Source organism: Salmo salar, chromosome ssa19 (genome assembly GCF_905237065.1).
Source record: "Salmo salar chromosome ssa19, Ssal_v3.1, whole genome shotgun sequence".
Lineage (NCBI taxonomy): Eukaryota > Metazoa > Chordata > Actinopteri > Salmoniformes > Salmonidae > Salmo > Salmo salar.
The window spans coordinates 54,954,535-54,974,162 of NC_059460.1; the positions used below are offsets into that span (position 1 = coordinate 54,954,535).

Consider the following 19,628-nt stretch of genomic DNA (forward strand, 5'->3'; position numbering starts at 1 on the left):
ACTAACGGAGAGTACACTGTATAAAAAGAAAGTCACACAAATTAAATGTATTCTCCTTTATTTCCTTCTGCAGGGCTACGATTGTGTCCCTGGAGGATTTTGAGCAGCGTCTGAACCAGGCCATCGAGAGGAATGCCTTTCTGGAGAGCGAGCTTGATGAGAAAGAGTCCCTCCTGGTCTCAGTGCAGAGATTAAAAGATGAGGCCAGAGGTGCTTATTGATCCATTTTCACTCAAACCCCTGCCTGCCTTCACTCATTAGAAAATGAGCTGTTCTCTGTGAAATGAATAGAAGCCATGTTCTCACAGCATTGCTTACAGCTGCAAATTATTGTTGGGAGAGACTATAACAGTATTATCCTCAATTTGAATGCCTGGTGTCAATATGGTCTGTTTTAGAGTTAAATATTATGTCTGTCAGACCTACGACAGGAGCTCGCCGTCCGAGAGCGAAATACGGACTTGACCAGGATGTCGGCACCCTCCTCGCCCACCCAGGAGGACAACGACAAGATGGATTCCTCTGTCCAGGCCTCACTGTCTCTCCCCGCCACGCCGCTCACCAATAGTCTGGACAACGCCTTCGCCAACCCAACAGGTACCCTTTTGCTCTGACCCCAACACCTCAATATGTTGCCTAACCTTTTTTATGTGCAGTATACTGTATGTATTTATCTTCTGGTATTTATTTCCCCCCAGAGTTGTCAAACGGCCTTGGTAACTCACTAACTCCCTCTGCCAGAATATCAGCACTCAACATCGTAGGTGACCTGCTTCGGAAAGTAGGGGTGAGACATTCATTTTTTCCATTTGTACAGATCACTATTCACCGTATGCCCTGGTACACTGAGACCGTTGGTGTTTCTCAACATGCATACTACCGTGGTCCACACTCTCATGCTCCAAGTGCATTTTCCGAGGATGTTCTCTTGAGTACGTTCTTGTGAGGACTAGAGTGTGGAGAACGTATAAAACATTACATTTGAGAAGCACTCGCACTCCCCCTACAGTATTACCTCACGCTGTATCTCCCCATTCACTGAACCTTCTTCCAGCCAGGACAATGGCAACAATAGAGACGAAACAAGAAATAGACAAAGCAAATGTTTTACTTCAAAATTATCAGCTAGCTATGTGAATCGTTGTAATCTAGCTAGCTAGTCAGCTAAACAGGAAAAAATGACCTAAAACTAATTTTATGCAAGGTACAGTAGATGTCAATTCTTCGTGGGTGGGTAGCTAGCTAACAATTCTTTGTGCCTAGCCAGTTAGCCTTACTGTGACTTACTATGGACTTACCCATTCACTGAACCTTCCTTCTTCTAACCAAGACAATGGTAGAGACTAAACAATATATACAAAAAGCAAACGTTTTACTTCATAACTGTCAGCTAGTTATATGTGAATTGTAATAATGTAGCTAACCAGATAGTATAAGTGGCAAAAATGACCTAAAACAAATATGATCCAAGGTAGATGTAATTTCTTTGTGGGTAGCTAGCTAACAATTCTTTGTGACTATCTGTTTAGCTAACAGTAGTAGCTAGCTAGTTAGCTCTATTGACTTACTATGGGCTTGTGACCTACGCACTCTATAGTGGGTATTGTAGGCAGGTAACCATGCCAAAATTAACATAGCATGTATTTATTAACGTATCAAGATAAAATATTGTAGTCAAGCAACATATGAGATGTGAATAGGCAACATTTCATTCTGAAGTCAGACTGTATTTTCTCTCACTTCAGCTCAAATAATGGCCGCTATTGATTGAGAAAATTTGCGTCATTTCTTATGTGGTTGCGTCATATTTATTTCATACTTTCCGTTGAAGATTGCATCGATGCATACTTTAAAATAGAGAAGTGCCCTCTGTGCTCCGTTTCGCATATTTTGATTTGGACTCATACTCCAACCCTCCCGTGCTCCAATTTGCGTGCTCGGAGCACGGTAGCATGCATTTTGAGAAACACTCCTTGTCTTATACCATATTGTCATTTCTTGCTAATAGTGGAAGGCCTCTTATCTTTCTGCATTCTCTATGTCCGTCTCAGGCTCTGGAGTCTAAGCTGGCAGCCTGTAGGAACTTTGCCAAGGACCAGAAAGCCAGAAAGTCTTACGCCATCACGGAAAACGGGAACGTGATCAACGGCAACACAGCCAAGTTCTCCCATACCCTCCACATGACGTCGTCGTACTACGACAAAACGTAAGTCGAAGCCCACTTCCACTTCACCCTCAGTGAGCCACACATTACTCATTGGTGATGAAGAGGAAATGAAAGCTTTGATTTTCTGAGAAAGAAACTTGGCAAAGGACAACATTTCATAATGTGAAATTGTCTTTATTTGGATATAGGCCTAATGCATTTTTATTATTATTGTTTGCTGTGTTAAGCAGTCAGTCACTCCTAAGACCGTTTTGTTTTAGTTAGATTTCTTAACGTTGATAAATTTCACTGTAGAAATGTGTGTTTGAAATGCTTGTTTAGTGTTGGGAGTCTATGGAGGTGTGTTGATGATGATTTTGAGGAGTTATGGATGTTGATGAGGTCTCTCAGACCCTTGTGTTTTTCCCCAGCAGGAGAGAGAGGGTCATATTCCCTGCATTACTTCTGGGTAATGGTCTTCCTCCTCCGATGCTGATGATGTGTGGGGAAGTTAGTCAGTCACCTGCATGCTGTTTGATTAACAAGCCTCCCTCCTGTTCCCATCTAGTGCTGAGGTAGACTCACTCACCGTGGGGCTAGATAACTGCTTTGGGTAGTGGTACATTCCCCTGCTTTCTTAACACTATGCTAATACATCCACATGTGATTAATGTCTGTCTGTTTGCTGGTGTGAGTTGGTAGCTTTCAATATAGTGTCATTCAATTTGGATCAATCATCATATTGGGGGAGGGGGAGATTCTCAGAGGTGTGACCCAGGAGAAAGCATGTAGTGCAATGGAAGGGTTGGTTATGGTACAGTACTTTTGATTTTGTGCTCACATTGTCAATTAACTACAAACTACTGCATGTGAACAAGGCACCACAGTCTTGCAGCTGATTCTAAAGTGCAAAGTCTGTGCTGTCTTTCTGTTGTTCCTTGTTGAGGTTGTATTTCAAGGTATACATACTACTAGATGTCCCATATAGAAGTGGTGTGACTGTGGCAAGGTTGTAGTGTCATGGCGTTGTGTTTCTGCTGTGTGAGGAACTATTGATATGAGGCTGGCTGAGCATGCAGAGCAAGACATGGTTACAAGGGCACAGTTTGGGTTTCACTGCAGGGAGGAGTGGATTATAAATCTATCTTTACAAGAGAGCACAGACTGCCACCACTGTGCCTTACTATTCAGAGTCCTAGCTTGTTTATAGGACACGAGTTTGAAGTGGAGTATATACTACAAAATAACAGTAGCGCTTAGAATTTACTTTGTTTGCCATGGTCCTAACCATACTGAACAAAAATATAAACGCAACATGCAAGATTTTCAATGATTTTACTGAGGTAAAGTTCATATAAGGAAATCAGTCAATTGAAATGAATGAATTAGGCCCTAATCTATGGATTTCACATGACTGGGCAGGGGCGCAGCCATGGGTGGGCCTGGGAGGGCATAGGCCCACCCATTGGGGAGCCAGGCCAGGCCAAGCTAATCAGAATTAGTTTTTCCCCACAAAAGGGCTTTATTACAGACTGAAATACTCTACAGTTTCATCAGCTGTCCAGGTGGCTGGTCTAAAAAAATCCCACAGGTTAAGAATCTGGATGTGGTGGTCCTGGGCTGGCATGGTTACGTGGTTGTGAGGCCTGTTGGCCGTACTGCCAAATTCCCTAAAATGATGTTGGAGGCGGCTTTTGGTAGAGAAATTAACATAACATTATCTGGCAACAGCTCTGGTGGACATTCCTGCAGTCAGCATGCCAATTGCACACTCCCTCAAAACTTGAGACATCTGTGGCATTGTTGTTACAAAATAGCACATTTTATAGTGGCCTTTTATTGTCCCCAGCACAAGGTGCACCTGTAATGATCATCCTGTTTAATCAGCTTCTTGATATGCCACACCTGTCAGGTGGATAGATTATCTTGGTAAAGGAGAAATGCTCACTAACAGGGATATAAACACATTTGTGCATAACATTTTAGAGAAATAAGCTTTTTTGTGCTTATGGAACATTTCTGGGATCTTTTATTTGAGTTTATGAAACATGGGACCAACACTTATGTTGCGTTTATATTTTTGTAAGGTGTAAGTTGAACAAACTCCACTAGGTATTTTACATTTGTGCAGGCAGGGGCAAACTGGCTGAGAGGACTTTTAGAACCTTGAAGTCAGTGATCTTCCAATCACATACTTTATAAATGATTTGGCACAGTCTAAACCATAACAGAATCTAAAAATATATCAAGTTTCATTTTTGTCTGCACGTGCCCGAAGCCCTGTGTGTGCTGCCTAGCAGTGTGACCGTGCCAGGGCCAACTGATAGTAGGATAATGAGGACAGAGTGAGGTAACCTGCTGTGGCTGAGGTCACTGGTTCAACCCTGCGCTGGCACTGGGATCCATCGACCACTGGTCACTGGTTCAACCCTGCGCTGTCACTGGGATCCATCGACCACTGGTCACTGGTTCAACCCTGCGCTGTCACTGGGATCCATCGACCACTGGTCACTGGTTCAACCCTGCGCTGTCACTGGGATCCATCGACCACTGGTCACTGGTTCAACCCTGCGCTGGCACTGGGATCCATCGACCACTGGTCACTGGTTCAACCCTGCGCTGGCACTGGGATCCATCGACCACTGGTCACTGGTTCAACCCTGCGCTGGCACTGGGATCCATCGACCACTGGTCACTGGTTCAACCCTGCGCTGGCACTGGGATCCATCGACCACTGGTCACTGGTTCAACCCTGCACTGGGATCCATTGACCACTGGAAAGTGTGCCTGCTTGTGGAGTGACAGAGTTTGCCTTCATTAAAATGGCCCCATTGTCTGGCAGTCTAGTAGAGCTGTAGGCACCAGGGTACCACTGTAAAGTGATACTCCAGTTTATCTACTCCACCAATAGGGCTACATTTTATTTCAGTAGTCTTACATCTAACACCCCTCCATTAGAATTAATTTGCTTAGGTCTAGCCCCGTAATTACAACTCACATTATTTAAAATGCCATGTAATACCTAGCTAATTATTAGGCAGATTTGATGTGTTCTATGGTTTTACCACCTTATAATATCAATCCAGCAAGGTTCATTTTGTAAGGAGCAGCAAGTGAGATGCTGCCTAACCCTCAGTCGACCAGACTAATCCATGTTGTGTTTGTGTTTGCAGCAGGGCGGTGAACGGCCTGGACCCTGGCACCCTGACAGCCATCACAGCACCCCCCGCTCCCTCCCCCCCTGGCCTCCTGCCTCTCATCATGTGACAGTGACAGACACCACACCCCCAATTTAATCTGCCCGCGTGTGTGCGCGCGCACACACACACACACACACATCCTGCCAATGGACAAGGCTATATCCTTAAACAGAAAGCATTGTGATGACTTCAAACAAGAGAACGCACATGAAAATGGCTAGCACTATTAAACACTTTTCACATACTGTAATACTGGCCACTCTTTGCAGCCACTGCATATTCACAGGCTGTCTGTGTAATTCTGGCCCTTTAGTGCTTGTGCTTTGGTCCTACTGTACATGTGGCTCACATTTTATATGTACTCGCTAATTGTTTACTGCTTGTACATATAGCCCACTCTACACAGACACCCAAAGAGAAGGTGCATCCAAAGAGACGGTATCTATGTAGGATCCTATCCTCTGCAGTAATTTTTCAAATCTTTAGTTTAGACAGAAAAAACACACGTTATGCAATTGAAAGTGTGACACAGTGAGGGTTTCCGATATACATGTTACCGTAATTTTATTTAACTGTTACAATTTATCAGAGATGGTGTAGCAAGTGAAAGAATATAGATTAGCCAGAGTACAGAAGAAGTAAGATGTCTGGATTACTGTAACACATTCATCTAGCAGCATTGCCTCAGACAATGCAGAGGCCCTCTCTGTAACTCTCCACACCTTATTTGACATTTCTTATAAATGGAAACTAGGGTTAATGGATTGGCAGCTGGCACACGTTTGTAGATGTGTTTTAATAGCCTGGAACGGTCCTTCACCACGTGGACCTGCTCCTAACAAGCTGACTTATTGTCCGTCACTAAAGGTGGTTTAAATCTCGTGTCGACCTCGTATGCCTTTCTGACCTTGAGTCTAACTTCAGTAGCCATCTGAAGAATTTAATGTTACAGTTTTGTTTTTATTTATGTAATGTGTTCAAGTTAAAATGCATTGGTTTAGACCTGTTCAAAAGGGATGGTGAAGGAAAATCCTCATTGTGTCGTCGTGTTGAGTGTTCTGGGCTACTTAGTCTCAGCTCAGTTTAACCGTATGACAACGTGCACGGTATTGGTCATATTGATCATTATTTATAGATGTCCACTTGAGTGGTGCTGTCATGGTGTTTTAGACCACTTTTGCCAGTATTCCATTTTTGGATTTTAACTCCAAGTCTTTTATTTTTGGTGTTGAATTTTCACTGGTATCTTATTGTATTTAAAATATCACACAACCCTGTGTTAGCAACCTATATTGTAAGTTAAGAGCACTTTATCCAGTGCAAATATTTTCCTTGTATTTTCACATTATTCTATCAGTTTTATTCAAGTGCAATATTGCCTGTTTGTATGTTTTGTTTTAATATACATAGTTTTGTTAATTTATTTCATTCATTTTATGGCATGATGTGTTCAAATATATAGGATGTGATTATACATCAATTAGTCATATATCATGATGTAGGATCCGTTGTCTTAAAATGTTGAGAAAATAAATAAATATAAAGCCATTCTTCTTATTGTTTTTAAAACTTAAAGTAGTCCACAATGCAAATTTAGCAATTCAACTCTAGCCTCATACCATGAGCTAATACAGATTATATATTGGAGTTCTCCTTGGATCTAGTTGAGGGCAGCAATTAATGGGATTGGTTAAATTTAGACGAGTCATCCTAATTAGTTAAGGTTTCAATAGTGATTCGGTTAAATTTAGGCAATAATTGTGAAGTGAAACAGCTGGATTCGAAACAGAGAATTTAGCTATGTTACGCTCTCTGCACATGCCTGCACCCAGTAGGCTAAAATGTTGGATTTAAATAGAGGGTGTTCATTAGAGTCGTGGCTAGAAGGGATCAAGTTTTTGTCAAATTAACGTCAGATTTGTTTCGTAGCAAGTTACACGGAACCCAAACCGGCTGCCCGTGTGCCCCGTCGTGCATACATTTATTTTGTCCCCCCACACCAAACGCGATCATGACACGCAGGTTAAAATATCAAAACAAACTCTGAACCAATGATATTAATTTGGGGACAGGTCGAAAAGCATTACACATTTATGGCAATTTAGCTAGCTAGCTTGCACTTGCTAGCTAATTTGTCCTATTTAGCTAGCCTGCTGTTGCTAGCTAATTTTTCCTGGGATATAAACATTGAGTTATTTTACCTGAAATGCACAAGGTCCTCTACTAGGACAATTAATCCACACACAAAACGGTCAACCGAATCGTATCTAGTCATCACTCCTCCTTCCAGGCTTTTTCTTCTCTTGACTTTATATTGCGATTGGCAACTTTCATAAATTAGGTGCATTACCACCACTGACCTCGTTCGTCTTTCAGTCACCCACGTGGGTATAACCAATGAGGAGATGGCACGTGGGTACCTGCTTCTATAAACCAATAAGGAGATGGGAGAGGCAGGACTTGCAGCACGATCTGCGTCAGAAATAGAACTGACTTCTATTTTAGCCCTTGACAACGCAGACGCTCGTTGGCGCGCGGGAGCAGTGTGGGTGCAATAATTGAATAATAGATTTCAGAATTTTTTTTGTAATGCTCGCGCACACGACGCGAGCGGTGTAGTCAGGGTATTAGGAGAACTTACGCAGCAGGTTGGGATAATTAGTTCAAGGTTAGGAAAAGGGTTGGTTATGGTTATTTTTTACAAAAGCTGGATTCCTTCTAGCCATGACCAGGTAATATACTCACATTAGCTACGATGATTCATGGACAGTATATCCAGGTTGCATCTGGTTTATAAGGACCAACATCACATGCACACTTTCAGTGAGCACAGGGAGCAGCAAAACGACATCACCTCATCCAAAAAACATGGCAGACATTGGATGAGTATAAAATCAAAGAAAGTACAGTATGAAGATGGGCAGAAATTGCTTCTCCAATAGAAATCCCAGATCACGCTTGTAGGTGATGTCATGGTGACGTTGGCTAGCTAAGCTCATGCGCAGAAATAAGTCAACAAAATTAAGGAAGTTTCCTTTAAAATTATTCATAAATATTATCCTGCCAACCACTATATGAAGAAGTTTAAGAAAAACAAACTCAAATTGTACCTTTTGTAATGACCACCCAGAAACGGTGTTGCATCTTTTTTGGCATTTATTCATGCAAAGAAACTGTGGCAAGACATCAGTAGATTTACAATTGAACACATTTATGAAGATTTTACACTATTGTGTGGAGATGTACTGCTTGGATTCATTACCTACAATAAAATTGTTACAACTTATTTCTATGTAATTAATTTCATTCTTTTGGCCAAATGTCATATTCACAAATGCAAAATGCAAAAGCATGCTCGAGCGGCAGAGTCGATATCTGCGCTTACAAAGCCTGAGTCGTTACACTATTCCCTCCCAGTGTTGTCAACTCCTCAGTAAGGAAAGTAGCTATTGGCTGTCCTAAAAGTCGCTAAATGATGTCATCACCTAATTTGCATAATTGTTCATGTGCATGTAATTGTGATGGACGCTGTAGGAGAGAGGAATAACGTTGTGGGAGAGACAAAAAGTGAGCAAAAACACCCTAAATATGTTTAGAACTACAAATGAGCAAGCTGCAGAGAGCTGCACAGCGAATAAGAACCAGATATTTGAGGCCATACTCCTCCTTCAGCACAGCATTTTATTGTTAATCCCCATCATAACGGTCCCGTGTGGCTCAGTTGGTAGAGCATGGTGTTTGCAACGCCAGGGTTGTGGGTTCGATTCCCACGGGGGACCAGTACGGAGAAAAAAATGTATGAAATGTATGCATTCACTACTGTAAGTCGCTCTGGGTAAGAGTGTCTGCTAAATGACTAAAATGTAAATGGAAAATAACAGAGGCATTGTCAGTCCCTATACCCAGGAGTTTCTCTTTTTTAAGACAACACTTCGAGGAAAGCCACAACAGCACGGGCTATAGATTTGGCATCTCCTCCCTCCAACTCAACAAGCCCCAGAAATGTTGATACAATTGTCTGCTTGGTGTCACTAAAGTACCTTCTCACAACCCCCAGGTACTTAGAAACACTTACATCCGTGGACTCATCGAGGAGGAGGCTGAAACGCTGGTCACCCACCTCGAATCTAGGTTGTGCCTTTAGATTGAGAAAATGAACAGCTAAGGAATAATTTTTCACTTCTGTCATTGATTTCTCAAACCCCTGGCCTGCTTCGCAAGCCCCTCGGAAGTCTCTGTTGCCTCTGGGTTTATAAACTCTGATAAAATGTTCAACTTTCTGCTGTGAGTGATGGAAAAAAAAAAAGTCAGCATGAGCGAAAATTATTTTAATAATTCAATGTATGTTTTGTGCACAAAGGTGACGACTTAAGTGTCTTATTAGGAATTTTCAAATTTGACTTCTCTGCCAGTGTACGGAAATAGTATTTCTGGGCCGGTTGTCAGTTAAACTGCTGTACAGAAGCAAAACTGTAGTAACAGTCGAAACCGTGCCTCTAGACTGGAACTCTGGCCCCTTGGACCGCTCTAACTATGAAAATAAATGTCTTAAAAAAATGGAAGGCAGTTGGGAAGAGGCAAGATCAGGTGGGACCACAGCCAATAAGAGAGCAGATACGCGTGTGAACGACTGGCACAACTCCTATATAAAGTGTTTTTTAACAAAGTTTCCAGGATGTCACGTGTCCTACTTATATCACACTCGTAACATCCTTAGCATTACGAAACTTCTATTCGATCAAACAATCAAATAAGTCGTTCCATTTCCTGTTGACCAAATTCAACACAATTCAATGGGCTTTATTGGCATGGGAAACGAAGGTTATGTATGTAACCACGGTTATTTATGTGAGCTATATGGTATCACTTTGCTGCAGAGGGATACATCTGAGGTGAGGAGTTACAGATTTACTCCTGTGTCACGGCTGGGATCCGCCCCTATATATAGACCCCATGGCCGTGACACACGTTCTCTACATCATTTTTGAAGCACCTCTATCACCGTAGAGGATTGGAGTGATCCATATAGCTCACATAACCATGGTTATATACATAACCTTCGTTATGTTTCACTATATTGGATCAGTCCAATATATTGATATACCCGTGCCAGATTAGTCGGTGCTAGAGAGACCTGGCCAGCCAGCGGCAAAGTCCCAGCGCGGGACCGAAACGCAAGGGCCGTCAATGTGGAAGGGTGGTCCCGGCACTGTCCCCGGAAGGGGAGGCGACGCCCAGGACCGCTGAACCAACCGCAGAGGGAGGTGCCACATTTATCCGGTAGTAAGGGTGCAAGAGGAAGCCCAGCTGGCCGCAGCACAGATATCAGTGAGGAGCACTCATCTCAGTAGTGCCCAGGACGCAGCCACACCTCGTGTTGAATGTGCCACCACAGATCCCAGCACTGGCCCCCCAGCCAGGCGGTATGCTGTCATAATCGTGTCCACGATCCAGTGAGCGAGCCTTTGTTTTGATAGCCCAGCCCCCAGGACTCACTCACCATAGCAGACAAAGAGCTGGCCTATTACACTTACCAAGCGAACCTCAAACCATACGGATGTCCGCCGAGAAAATGAAAGAGAACGTGTGTCGCTGCCATGGGGTCTATATATAGGGGCAGACCCCAGCCGTGACACAGGTGTACACGGGAGTAAATCTGTAAATCCTCACCTCGGACATATCCCTCCGCCGCGGGGTGATACCAATATATTGGAGTGATATATAGTGAAACATAACATATGTTTACATTTCCAAAGCAAGTGAAATAGATGAAAGTGAAATAAACAATAAACATTACACTCACAAAAGTTCCAAAGGAATAGACATTTAAAATGTCATATACAGCTATATACAGTGTTGTAACAATGTACAAATAGTTCAACTACAAAAGGGAAAATAAACATGGATTGTATTTCCAATGGTGTTTGTTCTTCACTGGTTGCGCTATTCTTGTGGCAACAGGTCCCAAATCTTGCTGCTGTGATGCAAAAGGATCTGCATAATATTAAGAAATGCTATAGATGGAAGGAATGTAGTGTAGAAACCTACCAAAAAAACCATTAGGCAACAACAAATTCAATCCTTTTTTAGAAAACTTCCTGGACAAAACGTTTCTAGGCTGTATCACATCTGGCCGTGATTGGGAGTCCCATAGGGTGGCGCACAATTGGCCCAGCGTCGTCCAGGTTAGGCCATCATTGTAAATAAGAATTTGTTCTTAACTGACTTGCCTAGTTAAATAAAGGTTAAATAAAATAAAATAGTGAAGGTGTAAACTTGCCAGTAGAAAACCTAAACAGTATATTTGACTTCTCAGCTTCCCTATCAAATCAAAACATTTATTGAGTATTGTGATGTTGCTGTGATCTGAAAGGGGTGTCAGTGGGCTGACTGTGAACGCTCTGAGAGACTGGGTTGAGGTCAGTGATAAAGTAATCTACAGTACTACTGCCATGGGATGAGCTGTAGGCATACCTACCATAAGAGTCCCCTTGAAGCCTACCATTGACTATGTACAGACCTAGCGTGCGATAGGAGTTGTGACACGTTTTTCTTGGTTGTTTTGTCATAGTTGTGTCTAGGGGGGCATATTTGGGAGGGATTGCTGTCACTTCCAGGTAGGTGTTTGTCCCCCTGTGTGCTAAGAGTGTCAGGTTCTTGTACAGTTCTGGCATTTAGGCCACCACAGACTAGTGCATGTCCCTGGGCCCGGAAATGGTTGATCTCCCCTCTAGGATGGAGAAGCTGTCATCGTTAAAGTATGGGGATTCTATTGGGGGTATATAGGTAGCACACGTGAGGACATTTTTCTCTATTGAGAATTTCATTATTCATTTCTAGCCAGATGTAAAATGTTCCAGTTTTGACTAATAGAGTGGGTTAGGTCTGCTCAAATTAGTATACCCCGAGTCTCTTCCCTGTTTCACACCTGGTAGTTTGGTGGATGGCAATGTCTGTATTTCAAATTTCTTTGATGAAGTCTGTGTTCCTGCTCTTTAGGCCAAAAGCAGATGATATTCCAGGATGAGCTAGTAAAAGTTTTGTGTTCCATAGTGTCTAGTGTTGTTTTCGTGTGGTTTAGGCTCGGACCATCACAGTAGGTGTGAGCAGAGCATGTTGAGCATCTGATACATACCTCTTAGGTTGCAGGATGGGGCTTGAGCAGGTGTATTAGTGGGGGTTGGGCCTGTTGCTCTGCTCACGGCCTGGGCATATTTACAGCTGTCATGTTGAGGTCCTTGCTGCAGGGAGTATGGGGGAACATAGATGTGGGGTGGCCTATATAGGGTGTGGCCAGGGTTTTTAGCGGGGTCTCGGCATGTGGGGGTGGGGATGTGGCTGGTGATGCTGTGGTCTGACTGTAGGTCCTTTTGGCGTGGGTTCTCTCAGTGCAGGTCCTTCGGGAAGGAGTCTCTCAGGTCTGGGTGGGTGTCTCGCTGGTCTGGTTGGGGTGTCTCGTTGGTCTGGGTGGGGTGTCTGTTGCTCTGTTGCTCCTGGTGAGGTGCTGGGGCTGTGGTTGAGGGTGACATCCTTCAGGGACGTGGCAAAAATTTGGACTGCTGCCTTGTAGAGGTGGACCTGGTCGTAAAGGCTGTTCAAGTCCAGGGTGGAGTGGCGGGCCAGGTAGACATTAGGTTTTGAGGCAGTCCATGGAAATGCTTGCATTCACCCGCTGTAAATCAAATCAAATTTTATTTGTCACATGTGCCGAATACAACAGGTGTAATAGACCTTACAGTGAAATGCTTACTTACAAGCCCTTAACAAACAATGCTCTAAGAAGTTAAGAAAAAAAATTGTGTTAAGAATAAAATTGAAAATAAAAGTAACAAATAATTAAACAGCATAAAATAACAATAGCGAGGCTATTTACAGGGGGGTACCGGTACAGAGTCAATGTGCGGCTGCACCGGTTAGTCGAGGTAATTGAGGTAATATGTTCATGTACGTAGGTAGAGTTAAAGTGACTATGCATAGATAATAAACAGAGTAGCAGCAGCGTAAAAGAGGGGTCTGGGTAGCCCTTTGATTAGCTGTTCAGGAGTCTTATGGCTTGGGGGTAGAAGCTGTTAAGAAGCCTTTTAAACCTAGACTTGGCGCTCCGGTACTGCTTGCCGTCCGGTAGCAGAGAGAACAGTCTATGAGTAGGATGGCTGGAGTCTTTGACAATTGTTAGAACCTTCCTCTGACACTGTCTGGTATAGAGGTCCTGGATGGCAGGAAGCTTGGCCCCAGTGATACACTGAGCCGTACACACTACCCTCTCCTCTGTAGTGCCTTGCAGTCGGAGGACGAGCAGTTGCCATACCAGGCAGTGATGCAACCAGTCAGGATGCTCTCGATGGAGCAGCTGTAGAACCTTTTGAGGATCTGAGGACCCATGCAAACTCTTCTCAGTCTCCTGAGGGGGAATAGGCTTTTTCATGCTCTCTTCACGACTGTCTTACTGTATTTGGACTATGATAGTTTATTGGTGATGTGGACACCAAGGAACTTGAAGCTCTCAACCTGCTCCACTGCAGCCCCATAGATGAGAATGGGGGCGTGCTCGGTCCTCCTTTTCCTGTAGTCCACAATCATCTCCTTTGTCTTGATCACGTTTAGGGAGAGGTTGTTGTCCTGGCACCACACGGCCAGCTCTCTGACCTCCTCCCTATAGGCTGTCTCGTCGTTGATCAGGCCTACAATCAATCATTTAACCAAATGTATTTATAAAACCCTTCTTACATCAGCTGATGTCACAAAGTGCTGTACAGAAACCCAGCCTAAAACCCCAAACAGCAAGCAATGCAGGTGTAGAAGTACGGTGGCTTGGAAAAACTCCCTAGAAAGGAACCAGGCTATGAGGGGTGGCCAGAGATTATAACAGAACATGGCCAAGATGTTCAAATGTTCATAGATGACCAGCAGGGTCAAATAATAATAATCACAGTGGTTGTAGAGGGTGCAACAGGTCAGCACCTCAGGAGTAAATGTCAGTTGGCTTTTCATAGCTGATCATTCAGAGTATCTCTACCGCTCCTGCTGTCTCTAGAGAGTTGAAAACAGCAGGTCTGGGACAGGTAGCACGTCCGGTGAACAGGTCAGGGTTCCATAGCCGCAGGCAGAACAGTTAAAACTGGAGCAGCAGCACTACCCGGTGGACTGGGGACAGCAAGGAGTCATCAGGCCAGGTAGTCCTGAGGCATGGTCCTAGGGCTCAGGTCCTCCTGTTTGGCCCGCCTTTTCCTGTAGTCCACGATCAGCTCCTTTGTCTTGCTCACATTGAGGGAGAGGTTGTGGTCATGGCACCACACTGCTAGTTCTCTGACCTCCTCCCTATAGGCCATCTCATCGTTGTCGGTGATCAGGCTTACCACTGCTGTGTCATCAGCTAACTTAATGATGGTGTTGGAGTCGTGTTTGGCCACATAGTCGTGGGTAAACAGGGAATACAGGAGGGGACTAAGTACACACCCCTGAGGGGCCCCAGTGTTAAGGATCAGCGTGGCAGATGTGTTGTTGCCTACACTTACCACCTGGGGGCAGCCCGTCAGGAAGTCCAGGATCCAGTTGCAGAGGGTGGTGTTTAGTCTCAGAGTCCTTAGCTTAGTGATGAGTTTTGTGGGCACTATGGTGTTGAACGCTGAGCTGTAGTCAATGAACAGCATTCTCACATAGGTGTTCCTTTTGTCCAGGTGAGAAAGGGCAGTGTGGAGTGCGATTGAGATTGCGTCATCTGTGGATCTGTTGGGGCGGTATGGGAATTGGAGTGGGTCTAGGGTGTCCGGGAGGATGCTGTTGAGGTGAGCCATGACCAGCGTTTCAAAGCACTTCATGTCTACCAACTTGAGTGCCACTGGGAGGTAATCATTTAGACAGGTTACCTTCGCTTCCACGCATGCTTTGCGTATACGTCCTGTTAATCCGTCTGGCCCAGCGGCTTTGTGAATGTTGACCTCTTTAAAGGTTTTGTTCACATCGGCTACCTAGAGCGTTATCACACAGTCATCCAGAACAGCTGGTGCTCTCGTGCATGCTTTAGTGTTGCTTGCCTCGAAGCGAGCATAGGATTTGCCCTTTAAACAGCGGCATATTATCAAGATATCAGTGTCCCCGAAAAAAAGGTAAACAATAGGCCTATAACAAATGCAGCATATGGCATTTCTTTTCCACATGTAAATAGCACTTTTCAGTAGTGCTCAAAGCATGCCATTCCATGAGCGCAGGATTTATTTTTCAACTCGAATCAATGAGCACAATCCGTCCTCCATGACAACAAAATCCTAAACAACAGAGTAGGGCTGGCTAGTAAGTCCTTAGTTTTGGGGTCATGCGCAGGTAAAACAATTTGGCTAATCTATACTGCCTTCCAGTCCAATAAATGTTATACCCCTTGATCTTCAAGAATAGGACTTGGAAATATGGAATTCTGATAGACTTTGGTTTTTAATGTAAAGATATAATTTAATAGTATTATTATATGTAGTAGAAAGCGATGAGTTAGAAGAAGCCTACATAACCAACCCATAAAGTAAAATTAAACATCCATACATGGCCAGCAATGTAAACTTTAACATTTATTTATCCTGCAATAGATGACGTTCAATTGGTAACATACATTTTTGACTTCTTCTAATGCCTCTTAAGGGGAAAGTAATCTCAAGGTAACCGAATGTAATCAGATTACATTAGTGAGTTTGGGTAATCCAAAAGTTACTTTACAGATTACAATTTTAGACAACTAGTAACTGTTACGGATTACATTTAGAAAGTAACCTACCCAACCCTGAATATACACCCTCACAATAAATCCATTATTTATTTTAGTCAGGTCTAAAGAAACATGATATGAAGAAAATGTAATTCAGAAGAACAGAATATGAGTTGGCCTACTGTATGTTATATGGCTATGCTCCATGCCATAGGCTGTAGGCTTGTTCATTTAGCTGGCAAGATATGCTTATAAATCCTGTGCCATTATTTTATAGTAAGTGTAAAAGTGATAATTTGAAACAGGTCCTATATGCTAGATTTAGTTATATCTACCACTGTTGTGTCATCGGCAAACTTGATGATGGTGTTGGAGTCGTGCCTGGCCATGCAGTCATGAGTGAATAGGAAGTACAGGAGGGGACTGAGCATGCACCCCTGAGGGGCCCCTGTGTTGAGGATCAGTGTGGCGGATGTGTTGTTACCTACCCTTACCACCTGTGGGTGACCCGTAAGGAAGTCCAGGATCCAGTTGCAGAGGGAGGTGTTTAGTCCCAGGGTCCTTAGCTTAGTGATGCGCTTTGAGGGCATCATTGTGTTGAAGGCTGAGCTGTAGTCAGTGAATAGCATTTTCACATAGGTGTTAGCATTCTCACATGGCAGGGTGAAAGTATTTTCATGCTAGCAGGGTGGAGACGACCACTTGCGGAAAGTGGAAGAAGCTTTTTTAATCACTCCCTTTCCAGCTGTGGCCTCCCTTTCCTGTTGGGCCCTCAGGTCATTTGTGCTCATGTGAATTATGATGTGGCTGGGAACCTAGTCTGTCCTTTGACAACAGCTCCAGGGCATGCCTATTGATGAATGATGGTGCCGACAGAGATGGTCGCCTCACTTTGAGTTCTTAGGAAACTATGCAGTATTTTGTTTCTTATGTATTATTTCTTACATTGTTACCCCAGGAAATCTTAAGTCTTATCACATACAACCGGGAAGAACTATTGGATATAACAGCAACGTCAACTTACCAACATTACGACCAGGAATACAACTTTCCCGAAATGGATCCTCTGTTCGGACCACCACCCAGGACAATAGATCTAATTCCAGTAGTCGACCCAAAACAACGGTGCCGCAGAAGGGGCAGACGAAGCGGCCCCCTGATCAGGCTCCGTAGACGTACACATCGCCCACTGCTCCCGAGTATACTACTAGCCAATGTCCAGTCTCTTGGCAACAAGGTAGATGAAATTCGAGCAAGGGTTGCCTTCCAGAGACATCAGAGATTGTAACATTCTCTGTTTCTCGGAAACATGGCTCTCTTGGGATATGTTGTCGGAATCAGTTCAGCCACCGGCCTTCTCCATGCATCGCGCCGACAGAGATAAACATGTCTCTGAGAAGAGGAAGGGCGGGGGGTGTATGCTTCATGTTTAACGACTCATGGTGTAATCATAAGAACATACAGGAACTAAAGTCCTTCTGCTCACCCGACCTAGAATTCCTTACAATCAAATTCCGGCCATTTTACCTACCAAGAGAATTCTCGTCAGTTATAGTCACAGCTGTGTACATTCCTCCTCATGCAGACACCAAGATGGTCATCAAGGAACTTCACTGGACTATATGCAAACTGGAAACCATATATCCTGAGGCTGCATTTATTGTAGCTGGGGATTTTAACAAAGCAAATTTGAGAACAAGGCTACCTAAATTCTACCAGCATATTGATTGTACTATACACGCATGGGCAATACCCTCGACCACTGCTACTCTAACTTCCGCGATGCATACAAAGCCTTCCCCCGCCCTCCCTTCGGAAAATCCGACCATGACGCCATCTTGTTCCTACTGTCTTATAGGCAGAAACTCAAACAGGATGCCAACGATGAGAACCATTCAACGCTGGTAAGACCAATCGGAAGCCACGCTTCAAGATTGTTTTGATCACACAGATTGGAATATGTTCCCGGTCAACCTCAGAGAACAACATCGACCTATATGCTGATTCGATGAGTGTGTTTATAAAGAAGTGCATTAGAGATGTCGTACCCACTGTGACTAATTAAACTTACCCTAACCAGAAACTGTGGATGGATGGCGGCATTCGCGCAAAACTGGAAGCGCGATGCACCGCATTTAACCATGGAAAGAGGTCTGGGAATATGACTGAATATAAACAGTGTAGTTATTCCCTCCGCAAGGCAATCAAACAAGCGAAATGCCAGTACAGGGACAAGGTGGAGTCGCAATTCAATTGCTCAGAAACGAGATGTACGTGGCAGGGTCTACAGGAAATCACGGACTCCAAAAAGAAAACCAGCCACGTGACGGACACCGACGTCACGCTTCCAGACAAACTAAACACCGTCCTTGCCCGCTTTGAGGATAATACAGTTCCACCGTCACAGCCTGCAAACAAGGACTCCACCCCCCCCCCCCACCCCCCCGTGGCTGACGTGAGTAAAACATTTAAACGTGTTAACCCTCGCAAGGCTGCTGGCCCAGATGGCATCCCTAGCCACGTCCTCAGAGCATGCGCAGACCAGCTGGCTGGTGTGTTTACAGACATATTCAATCGCTCCCTATCCCAGTCTATTGTCCCCACATGCTTCAAGATGGCTACCATTGTTCCTGTACCCAAGAAGGCAAAGGTAACTGAACTAAATGACTACCGCCCCAACAGGTCCACAAATGACGCAATCGCCATCACACTGCACACTGCCCTATCCCATCTGGAAAAAAGGAATACCTATGTAAGAATGCTGTTCATTGACTACAGCTCAGCATTCAACACCATAGTACCCTCCAAGCTCATCATCAAGCTGGAGGCCCTGGGTCTCAATCTTGCCCTGTGCAATTGGGTCCTGGACTTTGACGGTCCACCCCCAGGTGGTGAAGGTAGGAAACAACATCTCCACTTCGCTGACCCTCAAGAATTTGGCCCCACAAGGGTGCGTACTCAGCCCCCTCCTGTACTCCCTGTTCACCCATGACTGCGTGGCCATGCACGCTTCAAACTTAAACATCAAGTTTGCAGACGACACAACAGTTGTGGGCTTGATTACCAACAACGACGAGACAGCCTACAGGGAGGGGATGAGGGCACTCGGAGTGTGGTGTCAGGAAAACAACCTCTCACTCAACGTCAACAAAACAAAGGAGATGATCGTGGACTTCAAGAAACAGCAGAGGGAGCACCCCCCTATCCACATCGAAGGGACAGCAGTGGAGAAGGTGGAAAGTTTTAAGTTCCTTGGCGTACACATCACAGACAAACTGAAATGGTCCTCCCACAGTGTGGTGAAGAACAGCGCCTCTTTAACCTCAGGAGGCTGAAGAAATTTGGCTTGTCACCCAAAACCCTGACAAACTTTTACAGATGCACAACCGAGAGCATCCTGCCGGGCTGAACCTCAACCGCAAGGCTCTCCAGAGGGTGGTGCTGTCTGCACAACGCATAACCGGGGGAAAACTACCTGCCCTCCATGATACCTACAGCACCCGATGTCACAGGAAGGCCAAAAAGATCATCAAGGACATCAACCACCTGAGCCACTGCCTGTTCACACCGCTACCATCCAGAAGGCGAG

The 19,628-nt window shown here is 44.4% G+C and overlaps 1 protein-coding gene across 9 annotated transcripts in view; it reads left to right on the forward strand.

Annotated features, from left to right (window-relative positions):
- The window catches only part of ndel1a (nudE neurodevelopment protein 1-like 1a), a 29,886-nt gene extending 22,992 nt beyond the window's left edge, over positions 1–6,894 (forward strand). The window contains exons 5-10 of one of the 9 annotated variants that reach the window (XM_045702494.1): positions 74–210; positions 421–597; positions 699–787; positions 2,052–2,206; positions 2,578–2,721; positions 5,320–6,894. In XM_045702494.1, coding sequence (XP_045558450.1) covers positions 74–210; positions 421–597; positions 699–787; positions 2,052–2,206; positions 2,578–2,721; positions 5,320–5,413 — 796 coding nt within the window. In that variant the 3' untranslated portion in view covers positions 5,414–6,894. The remainder of the gene's footprint in view (positions 1–73; positions 211–420; positions 598–698; positions 788–2,051; positions 2,207–2,577; positions 2,722–5,319) is intronic. The other 8 variants (XM_045702497.1, XM_045702498.1, XM_045702499.1 and 5 more) reach the window with 8 other exon arrangements.
- The last annotated feature ends 12,734 nt before the right edge of the window (positions 6,895–19,628 follow it).